Source organism: Sus scrofa, chromosome 15 (genome assembly GCF_000003025.6).
Source record: "Sus scrofa isolate TJ Tabasco breed Duroc chromosome 15, Sscrofa11.1, whole genome shotgun sequence".
Classification (NCBI taxonomy): Eukaryota; Metazoa; Chordata; class Mammalia; order Artiodactyla; family Suidae; genus Sus; species Sus scrofa.
This window is the reverse complement of record NC_010457.5, coordinates 114,226,326-114,243,948: the sequence shown is the minus strand read 5'-3', so window position 1 is coordinate 114,243,948 and position 17,623 is coordinate 114,226,326. Positions and strand designations below refer to the sequence as shown.

General features: G+C 34.6%; 1 protein-coding gene across 1 annotated transcript in view; it reads left to right on the top strand.

Moving 5' to 3' along the window:
- The window catches only part of ERBB4 (erb-b2 receptor tyrosine kinase 4), a 1,130,412-nt gene that overhangs the window by 853,036 nt on the left and 259,753 nt on the right, over nt 1-17,623 (top strand). Inside the window, 3 exon segments of the mRNA XM_021075968.1 lie at nt 2,690-2,783; nt 9,985-10,139; nt 17,233-17,307. Coding sequence (XP_020931627.1) covers nt 2,690-2,783; nt 9,985-10,139; nt 17,233-17,307 — 324 coding nt within the window.

Genomic DNA, 17,623 nt, shown 5'->3' with positions numbered 1-17,623 from the left:
AATGAGAGCAATAATAAAGTCATAAAATACTTGTGATTATCAAATCAGAAAATGCATAATAAAATCTTGTTAGTATTCCTACCACTCAAACAATTGGTATCATTTTCTTTTTGTGTCTATTAAACTAAGCCGATCAAGTGGTTAGGTAGAATAGTTATTTTATGCACTGCTGAAAGTAAATACAAATATGGCATTTACCAAAATCAAGGAACCTATTTATGTATAAAAATAGTTCAACTATTATAAAAGAAAAAATCCTAATTAGAGGATTTTTTTGAAGGGGAAAAAGAAAATTAATCCTGGCTGTTAGCACTCAAATCCAGATCATATAAGTCACTTTATTTTGGCAACTCCTAACTACACACAAGTATTCAAAATGAAAAAAGAACACTAACTGAAATGCAATCTCATTTTCTCATCTGGCCATATGGTTAAATGCTTTTGAAACTTTAAGAACAATTTGGAGACATCAGAAAGAGTCCCTGTCTGAGCTCTTTTAGGCAATTTTGCATTTAATAATCACAACCTCTCATTGAAACACTTTATTTTTCCCTTTTGTAGAGGATATTTAGGGATGAAGTCTAGAGAAGTTAAGGGATTTAAGACAGAAATATTAACGTTGGTGCTGGGAACAACCACAAATCCAAAGCATTTTCTCTTGATCACAGGATTGTCTGAGGTGGCACACACACAACAAAACTGTCAGAAATGTATAGCAGCAAAATTGCAAAGCTCAGTAAGCAAAGCTCATGCTCAATAGACTTGTTAGATCAGATTCAAGTGAAAGAGTGTCCCTGGCCAAGTTATAGCAGGATCACTGGGGACAGAGAAGGAAAAAAATAATGATGGAAACAATAACAGTCAAGAAATTGCAAGGAAGATCTCTTCTAAGAGCAGAAAGGAAGAGAGCCCAAAGCCATACAAATCGAGGTTTTCTCCATGATTTTCTATGATATCTTCATACTATTCCTTAGCTCTGAGTATGGAGGAGGAAGTTTTGGAGAAGAGAAAGAAAAGCATGACCTATGTTTTAGTACCATAAAAAATATTTCCTTCATTTGGTATTATAACTCTTTAGTCACACACGAAACTGTTTTCAAAATAGTGCTTTGCTGATGATTGCTGGGTTTGCTGTAACTATCATATAATTTCATTTATACATAGTGCTTTGGATTCCCTTTACAATTTAGCTCCCTGTCCCCACCCCCAACACCAGGTCATTTCAACCTTATAGTCTGAAGATTTCTCTCTTGAATACTTTATTTCACTCATGTTAAGGAAACATACAAAATAAAAACTTTCATATGTAATTAAGATTTTAAACTCATGAAAATTCATAAAATGTTAATCCATAGCAAACCAACACTTCACTTTAAGAATGCAAAATCCATGTAACTAAATATATGTATAACTAACCCATAGATTTATGCTGTATATATTGAAAAACAAACACTTATTTTTCCTGAAGTAGATGTAATCTTAATCTAACCAGCAGAAAATGTAGCTCACCTTTTGGATTTCAGTCATCTGGTAAGCCTTTCCAATAGCCAACTGAGACAGTTCACTTTAAGCAAAAGAGAATACTTTACTCTAGAGAAAAATAAATTTGAATTTATCACCTAGTTAATTCACAATTGCCATATCTGCAATGCTATCAGTTTAGAATGGTCGCTCATGATACAAAGGCATAAAATAGTAAAGTAGCTATAAATATTTAGTCAAGTTTTGCTAATGACTCATAGTTGACTTTATAAATTGCCTATACCCAGCACCTCATCCTTTCATACATTAATAGAAATCTTATGGTTTAAAAATGTTGTACGTTATTGGAACTCAATTATTGAAAGGAAAATTTTAGAGCAGACATTGCTTGAAAAACATATTTTTAACATTTAATATTCAAATACCCACAACAAAATGGAAGGTTTTGGGAAGGGATGGCTGTCATTGTAGATCTTAATTAGAGAATTTTAGAATGTTATCATGAAACTTTTTTAATTTTATACCATATGGAATTACTTCATAAAGAATTTAAACTGAAAAATACATTGTGATATTAGATCAATAATCTAAGAAAATAAAATCTACCATAAAAAGATATTTTCCATAATTCTCCAAGGCAGATATTTTAAAAGAAAGGAATCAAAGTGGTTTTTGAAGTTTCACTAAAAATAAATTGAAGAGTCTTGGGATTTGAAGGACAAGGATGGGGAACATTCATGTAACTTAGCAACAAGAAAGATACAATAGTTCTTTCAAAGTTTAAAAAATAAAGCTTCAGCCAGGAGTAAAATTTTATATAGAGACAAACAGGCGCAGCCTTACTTTAAAAAGCAAAAATGGTTCTGCTGTGTCATCAAAAAGTCATACTTTTTTTTCTTTCTTTTTTTTTTTTTTTTTTTTTTTTTTGAGACTGCTGGAATATCTCTCACAAGAGAAAGGTTTCCTGAATGAGTCTGTCGTTGAACCCAGCAGAGGGCAAGGAGAGCCATCTGGCTGCAGTTTATCTTTTCTCCTAATGGAGAACTTACTCGTTCGTGTAGAGGGAAATGATTCTGATGCTCCTGGCACATAGAGAAACAAACTCTAGAATTTACTCTGCCAATAGGACTTTTAGCAGATGTTACTTCATTTGTTAAGTTGACAGCTTGTTTGCTTACACCGCCTCATGCCGCTGATGTTTTCACAGTGAATTTCGAGAGTTTGAGAATGGCTCCATCTGTGTGGAGTGTGACCCCCAGTGCGAGAAGATGGAAGATGGCATCCTCACGTGCCATGGACCGGTAAGCCCAAAGACATCTGTGGTTGTGTTGGCTTATATCGTGTCATGTAGGAATGTTTGTTAAGCCATTGCCTTACTATTGATCCATCCATTAAATAGGGATTTACAGCACATTATGGGGAATCACATTCGACATTCTTCCCTCAAGAGGCTTACAGCTTAGAAGTAGAGATAAAATATTTAAAACTTCAGTTTCTTAAATATTTATGTTCCAGGTAATGTCTTTAAAAAGAAGATGTGGAGTTGTCCTTGAAGATTTCAGAGGGTTGAAAAGAGAGATTAACAGGTCATTAAATTGAAGCAAAATAATTGATGAAATATAAATATGTATAAATTGTTATAGGAACACAAAGATAAATTAAATCTTTGGGATGCAAATTGGGGCATCAAGGAAGGCTAAAGAAAAGTGATGTTTGAGGTATGCTTTGAAGAAGAATCTGGAATGAGGAAACATGTAAAGATATGTAAATATGAAAATTCATGTTGTGTTGGAAGTAAACTGTAACATGTTCATACATGTTTTTAATCATTTAAATATGATGGCATTGCGAAGGAAAATTGAAAAAAAATGAGGAAGACCAGCACTCATAAACTAAAATCTAAAGCTGTATAATAAATGCCGTGGCAGAGAGAATTGAGCTATGAGGATCAAAGGAGGGGCTATGAGATTGAGATTTATATTGTTTGAAGTTAGCTTTATGGAGAAAGCGGTAATTATTTTTTAGACCTTCCTTTGGTTCCCGTCATTTAGGCTTTTTCTTTTAATGAGGTCAGTATGAGTTTGTCATTCCAAAATGTCATATTCATCCTTCTTTAGACAAATTTCCAGTTTATTTGTGCATTGAATCATCTCTCAGTAGGTAATTTGGGGACCAACATTTGGGTGTAGCCAAGAGCTTCACATTGCTCCATAAGAACTCATTTGAAATTGAAATAGTATTAATTTTTCTACCACAGTGCTTATTCAGCACTTAATTAGCTTAGAAAAAAAAATATCATTGAGCCCTCCAAACTTCCATTAGGCCCCAATGAGCCGTTCTGGAACTTCATCTAAAGAAGGGTATGGAAAACTTGGACAGTTCAGAGGACTACTACAAGGATGATTAAGCTTGGAAAAACAGACCTCTGAGAAAAAGAAGTGATGTGATTTGGCATGAAGAACAAAAGTCTAAAAGACAATTTAATATGTAACGATCTCCAAGTAAGTATGCAAAGGGCATATGCAACTATTTTCTTTTTCCACTAAGGATAGTAATGGAAAATACAATTAATCTGCAGCATGAGAAATGTGGATTCTATAAAGAATTTCAGAAAACACAGGAAGGTAAAATTTTATAATTGGTTGTTAAAGTAATTTGAACTATTTTTATAAGACTTTTCTAAAAACCAGCATATCTAGGGACCATAAGTCATAGCATGGAAAACAAAATCTCTTTCAGAGGGAGGACTTTGAAAATAGACAATTACAATAACTAAGAATTTGACCATCTCCTCTGAACAAGGCAAACTGCAAGAGCAGCTCCATGCTTTTTGATTCCCTTATGCTGCCTTCTATGGTATAAAATTGTGCTAGGAAATAACTAGCTTATTGAATTTTTTTAACCTCTTTGTTTTTGCAGTCTATTTGTTTATTCCTTTGTTCTTCAAAAGAATTAAGACAGTTTATAAACATACACATTAGAAAACCCTAAAAATAAATGTTCTTGCAATTTTCAAAATTATTTGATAACCAAGAAAGAATTTAAAAAAAAATAACACATTTTGATTCTGTAGGACAGCGTTATTGGATCATGTATTTAAAATCACTACCCAAAGGCTAAAAGTGTGAATGAATATGTCTTGAGATTAGAGAAGGCAGTAAGTCAAAAGTAGAAAAAGCTCAGTAAAGCTGAACCGCTCATCTGTGGAAAAACAGAGAATAAAATCAAGAAAACGTACTTGATTATTTGGTTGGTAAGCCTTGAAATGCTAAGCAGATAAGAATAAATGTCATTTAGGTTACGGTGTCTGAAAAACTACCAGGACTGAGCTCAAGCGGTAGCCCAAACTTTGCTCCCTCTAGGAGGTTGCTTGCTTTCAGCCTTTACAATTTATATTAGGTTTTTGCCTGTTTCTGGGTCTGCATGTTGTCTATCAAACTGGAGACAGAGGTAGTTTTGTATACCATGTAACAGCCATATATCACTCAGGCCATCCAAAAGGTTCTGGAAACTTCTTCATGGGACTGACATTGTAATGAGATAGAGGAAGAAGTCATAAAGGTAGTTGGAATGTGAACACCTGGTCTTATGATTTATTCTGTTGAAATTTTGCTTTCTCAACCAGTCACTGTTTCCCTAATGATAATAATTGATAAATGTTTATATTTGCCAAACACTATTATATCTGAACCCATTGTAATGATTAGAGAGTTGCTCCAAAAGTCTACAAGTTAGTAAGATGTGGAGCTGGGACTTGACTATAGAAGTCCTGACTCCAAATTTCACACTCTTTCCACTTCACTTTTTTTCCCCCTGGGCAACAATGTCTGTAATTTGATAAGGATAAAATATTTTCTGGGAATATACATCACAGTTATATGTAAAACAGATGGTATTACCCTATTTAAATGTGACAGACATCCAGGATAATCTTGAGAGGGATAGATTTGAAATAAAGCACGCTTCTGCTTTTACATCCTTGTCTGTCTTATTTGGTCTTTTTTTTTTTTTTTTTTTTTTTTTTTTTTATCCTTTTTCCTTTTCCTTTCTTCTTTTCTTTTTTTTAAATTTTACCCTTTCTGACTCACTTTCACTATTCCTGTATAGTCACATCAAGAATTATAAGGGAGGAAATGCAAGAAGAAAAATAAAGGACATCAAACAAAGTCATAAGAGATCAAAATGTAAGCCAGAGAAGCAGCAAGAGAAGCGAGGGGTAGGCAAGGGAAGTGATTTTTTTTGGGGGGGCACTGATTTTTAAAACACATTTTTAATAAAAGCTAAAGTAGCTGTTAAAATCAGGTTAATAAAGCATGTGTTGACATAACAAATGACCCCCATATGACAGGAACTTAGAGAAAAATCTTTAAATCTTTTTCACATAATGTGCACAATGGGTCTGGGAAATTTTCTGAGGTAGCACTTCTCCCTGTGGTGGTCTGGCATTCCAAGATGCCCTGAATTTATGGTACTTCTACATCTACATGGGGTTCCTAAGTCCTGGTGGCAGGGAAAGAGAAGGCTAGAGAGGTTGGCACTGGAAGACCTGTAAATTGCTTCTACTTAATTTCATTGTCCAAAGAATGACAAACCTCTACTCTAGTGGGAGAAAATTTCAATATTCTGTGAAGCTGGAAGGGGAAGAGAATTATATACTGGAAAATTGTGGCATTGACTCTTAAAGTAGCCACCAGAAAAAAAAAATCAATTATCACTGAGAAAAAAAATAAAATTTATTATTAGTTTTTTTGCTGCACCTGTGGAATGCTGAGGTTCCTGGGTCAGGTATCAAACCCACGCCACAGAAGCAACCAATGCTGCTTCAGTGACAACACTAGATCCTTAACTCACTGCACCAAAAATGAAATGTTTCTATCAAGATTAGTTTATCCAGAGTTCTCATTGTGGCTCAGTGGTTAACGAATCTGACTAGGAACCACGAGGTTGTGGGTTTGATCCCTGGCCTTGCTCAGTGGGTTAAGGATCCGGCATTGCTGTGGCTGTGGTGTACGTCACAGATGCGGCTTGGATCTGGTGTTGCTGTGGCTGTGGCATAGGCAGGCAGCTACAGCTCCATTGGACCCCTAGCCAGGGAGCCTCCATATGCCGTAGGTGTGGCCATAGAAAAGACAAAAAATAATTTAAAAATATATAAAAAAGATTAGCTTATCCTTCGGATTTCTTTCTATATTATTGAGTCCAAGGGTAACTTAAAATCAGATTTGAAGAAGAATATTACCTTTACCTCTGTTTTCTATTGCATTTATCAGTTCTGTCACTGCACCGAGGTTCTTAAAAGCTTTGGGAATATAAGGATAGAAGAATAAGCATTAGACACACATGTATTTCTTTAAATCTCCTTATTATGGAAATGGAGAATCAGTATATTTCCTTTCTTTTGAGATTTGTCAGGACATCTTTTAGTTATGTCAGCTTAGGGCATTTGATTTCATATCAAGCTAATAAAACCAAATAGTTGAGATTCTTTAAAAACAAGGAAACACCAAAATAATTTATCTCATTAAAGCATATCTAAAGACTAAATGTGAATTTGCTTCTAGTTTCATAAAATTTTTACATCTTCTGATTTTAACTGGAATTATATTAGAAGATCTTATAGAAAAATAATTCCTAATTTTGACTATGACAGCTAAGTTACTCTTACTAAGTTTTATTCTTGTGTTCTGCAAGAAGACATCAGCATGTCTCTTGTCTTGTACAATAAGTCATGCCACTGAGCATACTTGCACAGAAAATGATTTTGTATAATAGATGGCATTACGTGCCTAAGTACCCATGAGCAGGTGTTAAAATTGGAAGCATGTGAAGTGTTCCTTTTTGGTAGGAAATAAGAAATTGCCAGTAGCAACTCTTCAAGTTAAATAAATTCATAGAATACAAAATATGTATTCACATATATATTCACACGTACAAAGATACAAGATTTAGAAACATGAGATTTAAATATATTTATATCTATTTATCTAGATACATAAATGATAGATAGATAATAGCAAAATCTCACATCAAAATAGTAAAATAGGTGTTTGATTGAACCTCACCAGTCTCAGGATTTCCAGAAAAAAATTCCGATTACGTTATTGTCTTTACACCACTGTTCTTAATTAGCTGCCTTTATTTAAATTTTAAAGTATTATATTGCTTGGAGTTCCCTTGTGGTGCACTGGGTTAAAAACCCGGTGTTGTCACTGTAGTGACAGGTCACTGCTGTGGTGTGGGCTTAATCTCTGGCCTGACAACTCCCAAATGCTGCAGCTATAATGGAAAAAAAAAAAAAAATCATTATATAAAAAAGATTAAAAAAATAAAATGTGGGAGGAGTTCCCGTCGTGGCTCAGTGGTTAATGAATCTGACTAGGAACTATGAGGTTGTGGGTTCGATCCCTGGCCTTGCTCAATGGGTTGAGGATCTGGCGTTGCCTTGAGCTGTAGTGTAGTTTGCAGACACAGCTCAGATCCCGCATTGCTGTGGCTCTGATGTAGGCTGGTGGCTACAGCTCCGATTGGACCCCTATCCTGGGAACCTCCATGTGCCATGGGAGCGGCTCAAGAAATGGCAAAAAAAAGTCAAAAAATAAATTAATAAATAAAAATAAAATAAAATGTGGAGGGAAAAAAGTAAATAAGGTATTATATTTCTTGATTGATACCTGTATCACCACTAGCAATGTCTGGATACTTTTGGATTAATGTTCATAAAAAGATGTAAAGCACTCCCATGAGTAGGTTAATCCCCACCCTCCTTTCCTACTAAATATCTCTGTATGAAGTTTGCTTGCTCTTATTTCCCAAATTCATAATGTTTATATTTATAAGCCTAATAATAGTAAATATTCCCCTCTATACTTAGCATATCTTATTTATCTAAATTATGTTCAGTGTGAACTGTCATAATTATTGAACTGTGCAGACAAAAACAAATTTGGGGGAGCAAGGAATCAAGGTAAGAAGTCCCAAGGAGTGGTCAAAGAGAAGAGGAATCCTAAGAGATTCTTAAGATAATATGATGTTCAAAAAAGGGAGTTTCCATCATGGTGCAGTGGAAACGGATCCGACTAGGAACCATGAGGTTGTGGGTTCAATCCCTGGCCTCGCTCATTGAGTTAAGGACCCGGCATTGCCATGAGCTGTGGTATAGGTCACAGATGTGGCTTAGATCTGGCATTGCTGTGGCTCTGGTGTAGGCCAGCAGCTACAGCTCTAATTAGACCCCTAGCCTGGGAACCTCCATATGCCACAGCCCTAAAAAAACGACAAAAGATAAAAAGAAAAAAAAGAAAAAAGAGAACTGCTGTACAGCACAGGGAAATGTGTGTGATTGGATCACTTTGCTGTACAACAGAACTTGATGAAAACTTGTAAACCAACTATACTTTAATAATAATTAAAAAAGGAGAATTAAAATTAAATTTTGAGTAATTAATATTATCAAAATAGCTGAATATATAAATACATGGGCATCTTTAGCATTTTTTATCAAACTGTTCTCAGTTTGATTTAAGAATGTACTATTTATCATTTCTTGCATGCTTACTATCCATGGCACCAAATCCATATCTACTCTTCCATAAACTTTTTAGACATTTAAAATGAATTTAGGGTTTTTATGTTTGTTATAACATTTAAATATATTTGCATATTATTGCTTATTATAATTGTACATATTAGACATATATTGTGAATTAGAAACATAAATATGTGAAGTGAGTTTTATTTAGAGTTATCATATTTATATCACCATCATCTTTGAGTAAGTTTCTCCAAATAATTTTCTTTTGTTTATACTTTATTATGGAGTTTTTGATATTTGCTTATCAGATTGGGCCTTTATTGTGCTCTCAGTATTGTAGTGTGATTTACTAAAATTCCTATTAATAGACATAATATGCTTTTTAGCATTATCATTAGACGATTTGAGATGGAGAGTAACTTAGAAATTAATTTTTATTTGCCCAAACTCCCTAATTCCTGTTAATCATAGAACATTTTAAAATTATTGTTCAAACAGTCATGGAACAAGTGAAGCAAAGTTTACATCTCACTTTTATATGAAATTTAGTGTTACCTAATTCCTATTATTTCCTTATCTTCATTTAGTAGATATTAGTATTGACTAATACTGTTAATAGTCACTAACTATTTAGAAAGAATATTCACATATGCCTAGTGAGTGTGATGAAATACCCCCAAGGGAAAAAAATGTGTTGTTGTCAAATATTGTTGCACTATAATCTCACCAGGAGTAAATCACAGAAAGAAACTACTGATGTCCTTCTGGAAAATATCACTGGACAGGTTTGTTGATTGAAAAGTTACTATGGCAGCATCTGTCCCTATTTGTACTTCTGAAAATATTCCCCAGTTCTCTAGAGGAAGATGGGTCACCCACTGAAGGCTCAATAACTAAACCACATGAATACATTCCAGAGGAAATGGCACCCATTTTTCTTTCTCCATTTGGTTTTGTTTCTTACCCTTCAGGGACCTGACAACTGCACAAAGTGCTCCCATTTTAAGGATGGCCCGAACTGTGTGGAAAAATGTCCAGATGGCTTACAAGGGGCAAACAGTTTCATTTTCAAATATGCTGATGAGGATCGGGAGTGCCACCCATGCCATCCAAACTGCACCCAAGGGTAAGCAGTTTCACTGACCTGTGCGCAATGCTAATCGAAAGCTGAACACATCTGTCTTTATCTCTGACACAGTTTACTAAATATATAATCTCCTCATGCACAGTCCTATTCATCTTTATATAATATGTTGATTTTAAGAGATATCCTTTCTACAAGAATGCTTTATGGAAACAAATGTATACCCTCTAAAATATTTCTGTTTAACATTTTCCTGTAACTTCTATTAAACATTTATGAAGCTAGTATTAGCTATACTATATACACACAGTGTAAAAATTCTTCTAAATTTTACTGGATATTAAATACATCAGAAAAGACATGTAATCATACTTTTGAGATTCATGCTTAGTAAATCTTTAATAGAGATTTTCTGTTTCTGTTTCTCTCGTCATTAAAATCAGCCTAAAGTGATAATCTCTTTTTGATAAATGGTGCCTTGTATGTCTCCATCAACAAAATATAAGCAAAAGCAGTGATTTTTTTTAAAGGGACCTAGTGATATGCATATTACTAAAATTACAAGTACATTTTGTGAAGGTGGTTTTATTACAGGTTAACCTATAACCTGGTGCTTCTGCAGCCGATATAAGGCAATTCAAAGATAGGTACACATTTTTCTATTTTCCAAAAGGGAGCATTGTAAAGTGAATAATAATTAGATTTCCTTTGATATTGATAACAGTTGAATAACAAAGACATATTACAGAAAGAAAAAAGCACTGAACTTTAAAAGAGTAATGCCACTTCATCTAATAAATCCCAACAATTATTTATTTAAAAGACAGCAAATCTGTTTTAATAAGGACTTTTCCTTTTCTTTCTTCTAGAAGGTCAATACATTTAGAATAAAGAACAGTTTCATACACTCTATCCTCCTTCTGTCCTCTTCTCCAGTGTGAGTGCCCAAACACATGCACACACACACACGAATAAACACATGCACTTGTTGAGAATCATCTTGGGTACTTGAGATCTGGCAGGGAAGCATGAGATTCTATAAAGAGATTTTCTGCCAGATTAAGGGCTAGCTGTTAGGGGATATTGAAGAGGTTAAGCAAGCAACATCATTTTCTGCCAAGAGGACATCATTTTGCAGATGCTGTTACAATTTCCTGCAGGTCAAGAAATCAGCTTAAGTCACTCTCAAGTGACAGATCCTCAAAAGGTAAAGTAATATTCTGCCATTCAAATTCAAATTCAGCCTGGAAGAGCTAATGCCACCTCATTGGTTTACCTAAAGCATGTAGTTTGAGGACACCAAAATGATCACATAGACACTTTGCTTCAAGGAAACTAGAAAGAATAATCTGCTCCCTTTGTGAGATTTTGGCATACTTCGGTTAAGAGTATTTCATGGAAATATCAATACCGCTCGTGCAGACGAGTCAGCAACAGAAAGATAAAACTTTGCCTCCTAAAAAATCATCCACACGAGGGTTTTATTGTTTTGCAGCTAAAATTAAACCAGTAAATTATTCAATATAATGTTGATGTCAACAGCTGTTGCCATTCAAAATTGAGACCTTTTGCTGTTTTTGCAAATCTAATTACAACAAAGCCATTAGGGAAATGAAAGTGAGATCACAGAGCCGTAGTCTAAATGTGTAGCTGGTGTGTCTTCCTCACAGCCCTTCTAAATACTGATTATATAATAAAAGAAGAGATATAGAGTGGGGGGAAAGAGAAGTAGGGATAATGAAGAGATCGGTTTACCACAGCAACCAAAGCCGGATGTCAACTTAAAGGAAGAATGACGGTGTGATAGGAAATACATCTGACCAGACCATTTGGGAATCCTAGTAAACAGAAAGATGACTTGAAATTCCCTGCTGTAGAATGATGTTGAGACAGAATTTGAATATTGCCCTCTCTTATCTGCTAAGGTAAATGGATCCTGTCATGACTAACAGTGCAGATGGACTTTCTGCCTTTGTTTTCATTTAGCTTTCTGCCATCCTTTTACTAAGAGCTTCTGTATTGTCCAGGTCTGCTCACTTCATAGAGTTCTGAGGTCACAGCCCCAGAGCAGAGTCTAGGAATTTGGAATTTCTAAATTCCTAAGTCCTCCCCTGTACTCTGTGTGGCGTAGCACTGTGCTTTGGGATCATTTTAATGAAGCCATGAGGTGCTCTGTGCAGTCAGCCCCTTCTGAGCATGTAGAAATAGTCTTTCCCTAGAAAGATCACAGGGCAATATGGTTGAGGGGACGAGTGGCTATTTTTATTCCTAACCATGTGTGATAGCTGACCCCTCAGTAAGTGTGAGCTTAACTAGGCCGACTCCATTTTGAAAAACAGCTTTTCTTTTATATGCCAATATTATGTCAGCTAGATAATTCAAGAACCAAGTTAATGGAAATAGTCTTTCAAATCACATTTTTCAGAAAGAAAATTCCTACTTTGAATACTGTTTAATGATTGTCTGAAAATAAAATTATCTGCGTAATACCTTAAAAGCACTTTCACTACTCTAAAAGTACATTAAATATATTGGCTCTAATAACTTCTTTAGATATTTTTAAAATAGGTGATCCATTTAGCCATCTCCTATCGAGAGATTCTAATATTCCTAGAGGAAAAATATAACTTCATATCTTATTGCCTTGATTATAGGACTTTTATTTTAGCAGCCTTTCTCATTCATTCCTCAATTTTATGTTGAACCCCTACTGTGTATCAAATATAGTGATAGTTAAGTTCAGAAATAAGCAAGACACAGCTCTTGACCACTAGGAAGTCACAGTCCAGTGAATTTTTATTCTTACAATTCATGTCTTCCTATTAGAAATCTTTCTCTGTATTTTGAAGTGTTTAGCAAGAATTTAAAACTTAGAAATGATATTCATATTTGAAATTAGCAGAACAGAATTTTTAAAAGAGGGCTTGTAGGAGTTCCCGTCATGATGCAGTGGAAACGAATCCAACTAGGAACCATGAGGTTGCAGGTTCGATTCCTGGCTTTGCTCAGTTGGCGAAGGATCCGGTATTGCTGTGAGCTGTGGTATAGGTCGCAGATGCGGCTCAGATCTGGCATTGCTGTGGCTCTGGCATAGGCCGGCAGCAGCAGCTCCCATTAGACCCTAGCCTGGGAACCTCCATACGCCGCGGGTGCAGCCCTAAAAGGACAAAAAAATAAAAAAGTAAAAGAGGACTTGTAAACTAAATTTAGTATACAATTGCATAGTTGTAAGGACAAAGATTATAGTTTCTTTATTAACATCACTAGCATCTACGATGAATATCAATTTAAATTTTTGTTTTGAAACGTGAATTTCGATATTTATTAACTAACTATCCAGAGAGTTACATCTTTCTCCATCCTCATTTCATCTCTTATTTGGGATTTTGATTCTTCAAAAATTTAATGTTTCCATTATTCTTTGATCTTCTTGAATCAATATAAATTGCAGGTGCTAATTAGTTGCTTATAGAGAGAGAGTACAAAGAGGTGAAATAGAATGTACATCTTTAAATACAGTGACTTGTATTTAGGAAACACAGTGCCACTTCAGACACATTCTTATTCATCTTTGTCTTCCATTTTTTTAATTCTCAATTTATAAATACATTTAAATCTCAAATATCCTACAAAATCTCCTAGACAAATTTTCATGACATCACATCCTGCCCCCTCAGTAGCTCCTCCCTTTTTCTTTGCCTCTGTCTTTTTTCCAGTATGCTTCTCCACTCACAGCAACCTAATTTCTAGTGACCTTGACTATGACAATTTACATACTCTTAGTTCTTTTATTAGACTTCTCTTTGCATTTGACATCAACTCTCCTTTACTGATTTGGCTCTCAGAACACTATAATTAATTTATTTTACTCAGTTATATTTCCCTATGTTTCTGGCATCTGACCTCATCTATGCCATTTACTAATTATTGGAGTTCCTTGAGTTTCAGTCTCAGTCCTGCTTTAAAGATCCTTCTTCAGCCATCACATCCACTTACATGATGTCAACCTTCTCCTATAAAATGGGTAAACTGGATCATTATGCTTCTACCTCCCGTCTTCCTTGCCCCTGCCCAACCCCCAACCCGTGCCCTGCCTCATCTGATACATACTCATATTTCCACCTGCTGAGGAATATTTCTACCTGGATGGAAGAAAGCCACACTGAAAACTAGATACCCAAAACTGAAATTACCAATCCCTCCTGCCTGAACACACACACATACACACACACAAGGGAAGGTTTTCTCCTCGAACGTTCTTTCATTGATAGCACCACCATTGTCAAAGTTAGAAATGAGTTATTTTTAACTCCTCTGATCTTTCCACTTCTATCAGCGAATCAGCCATCAACTACTCCTTTTCCCCTCATTATTTCTAGAATCTGTCCCTTTGCCTCCATCCTATGCACCAGTTCCCTAGTCAAATCCTTCATCTTCTCTTAAATAGACTACACCAGTTTCCGTACCAAAGGAAACTGCCTAGTTCCCAGATGACTAGTTCCCACAGGGTAAAGAGACCAACATATAACACAATCTAGCAATTTCATGACTTCTAAAAAACTTTACAGTGCTTCCCTCTTTTTTTTTTTTTTTTGTCCTTTTGCCATTTCTTGGGCCGCTCTCGCGGCATATGGAGGTTCCCAGGCTAGGGTCGAATTGCAGCTGTAGCCACCGGCCTACGTCAGAGCCACAGCAACGCGAGATCCGAGCCACGTCTGCAACCTTCACCACAGGTCAAGGCAATGCCGGATGGTTAACCCACTGAGCAAGGCCAGGGATCGAACCCGCAAACCTCATGGTTCTTAATCGGATTCATTAACCACTGCACCACGACGGGAACTCCAGTGCTTCCCTTTTTAGTTTGTTCCTATGCATCTTCAAGTTCTGGTTCCTATCTAATGGTCTAGCTTCTTTTCTATCCTCTTTTTGTTGCATCATGTTTCTCTCTATTTAGAATTATTTGTACCTGTTTATATACACTCTACCTATCCTCAGATCTATGTTGTTGCTTCTGCTTTTTCTTTCCCCTTAGAAATCATTGCCACTCCAATTCTGGTTCTCAGGACACTGAACTTCAGCTTCCTGACTTCTCCATGAGGGTTACCATGACCTTCTGAAGCTGTGTGCCCATGTACATTATTATATGTATCACGTTACACAGTACACTGTTTATGCATCTGTCTCCTCCATTAAATTGTGAGCTCCTTAAGAATAGGAAAACTGTCTAATTCATCTTTTTCTGTTCTCCCCAGCTATTAGAATAGTAGGAAAACTTAGTAGGCATGTGGCACAGTTTCTTATTTTTATTTTTTGTAATGTATGAATGAATATCTTTCATTATTCATACTTTCCTCTCAAGTTAAATTTTACTTTCAAGTATTTTTATCTTTAAAAGATTATTATAAAGACATAGATTACAAACTAACCATAGCTTTCAGATTATCACTTGGAAATAAGAAGTAGGCTATTAATTTTACAGAGAAAAAGCATTTTGAGGAAGATATAATAGTAAACTAGAAAAAGATAAGTCCTTTAGAATAGAATAAAAGAACACCATATAAAACAATTTGGAAACTTTTACAGTAATTGATTTTTTCATTTTTAGAAATGATTTTTATTATTTATTATGGAATCAACTCAATGTCATGTGCTCTATATTTTAAATTTTTAGTTCTTATTTGTGTTTTTTGGGGAAAGTCTTTTTCACAGTGTATTTCCCATTTTTCTGCACATGAAAATTTTTCTGGGCCACTCAAAGCTAATCTTCAAAAAGCAATTTTTTCCCCAGGAGGAATGTTATAACAGAATCTGACAAAGCAGAGAAATAGTGGCTTAATTATTTTATACATAGTTATATTAGTTTACCAATGTTACAGAGTTTTCTAACGATATAATTGACAGTCTGGCCTTATACAGTCTGAGCACCTTATTACTTCATTACGTAGTGATTTTAATTCAACTTCCTTTTCAGTTTTAGAAAGTTGGAAAAAATATTACCAGCAAAATTAGACAGTTCTATAAATCATAACTACACAAGAAATCTTGATAATTTATTGGAGCTAAATGTCTTTAATGAGAAAAAGAAAAAATACAATTCAAATTCATTGAAATATGGAAGAAATATTTCTAAAATACCTCAAAATTGGCATTTTTTTACTATTATACTTTCACTTAAATGTTAACATCAGTGGGTTCTTTAGTTACCTAGGTCTCAATTTAGTCATTTCCTTGGGTAGTATTTATTTGCTATTTTTTTATTTCAATATTATGGCACTTTTAAACCTGTTTTTATTTGCCTGTTATGGCCTTGCTCTTTTAAAAGCGAATGTCAAGATAAACTGTGGTATGGTTAAACCAGTTAATTTGCTTTTAAAATGAATTCATGTTTAAAGATAAGTATATTTTAAAGACAGTCACAACCAAGGAATGGAATAATATGATTATGTAAAGTATCCATGAGAATAGCATTAAACCATGTTAACTCATTTTCTGCTAAAATCAATCTTTAATGAATATTAAGCATCATGTATTATATTGAATAGCTCATGTTTCCTCTTTTATTGATTTTGCTTTTTACTTAAACTTATGGCCTTTTAGAAGAAACCATATACATGAAATTATAGCCATTGAAATATCAAGTTACTCATCAAGACATATAATCATGAATGATACAAATGAATTTAAAATATTAGAAATGAGCAGCATGTATTTGGAAGTTATTCACAGAAACAGAGTACAATGTCCGTTACTGTGGACATGTTATTTTGCATTGCATTTGTGTTGTATTTGCAATTAATTTCTGGGTATCCATGGAATAATAATATTCTCACTAGCTTTAAATTTATGAAGTTCTGAAATTGTCTAATAATGATAATTAAGTTTGACACAATCAGTATGTCTTTCTGATTCTTTTTTTTAAATGACTGATTTTTTTTTTCCTTGTATTTTTAAAATTTGGATTTTCTGCAGGTGCATAGGCTCAAGTATTGAAGACTGCATTGGCCTGATGGATAGGTACTTGGTGTGCTTGCTTCCCATGTTTTTCTTCCAAGGCTCCATGTGTGAGCACTGGTGCATGTGTGTGCATGTCACTGTGAACGGAGAATGATGTTTTCTGTTCTGTAATTGCCTGCAGGTGTAGCGGTCCAACTAGTCATGACTGCATTTACTACCTTTGGACGGGCCATTCCACATTACCACAACATGCTAGGTAACATCTACCATGTTTCCATTTTGTCACTCAGATCCTTACCCAGTTATCATGGATAAAAAGTACGAACCAGTTGGGTAAAATTGACAATATGTTAAATCAGGGAATTATGAAAGAGGCATATAACACTTTATTTTTCAAGCTGAATTTCTTACCTCTTCTTCTTTTATTCATTATGATTTTAGAACCTAAATTAGTAAAGTCATTTATTTTTAATTTTGTACAATGTAAACAGAATTTTAAATTTATTAATCTGGAAATTTAGTAGTATATTTTTGTTCGTAACTCTATAGATGATTACAAAATAAATATTTTA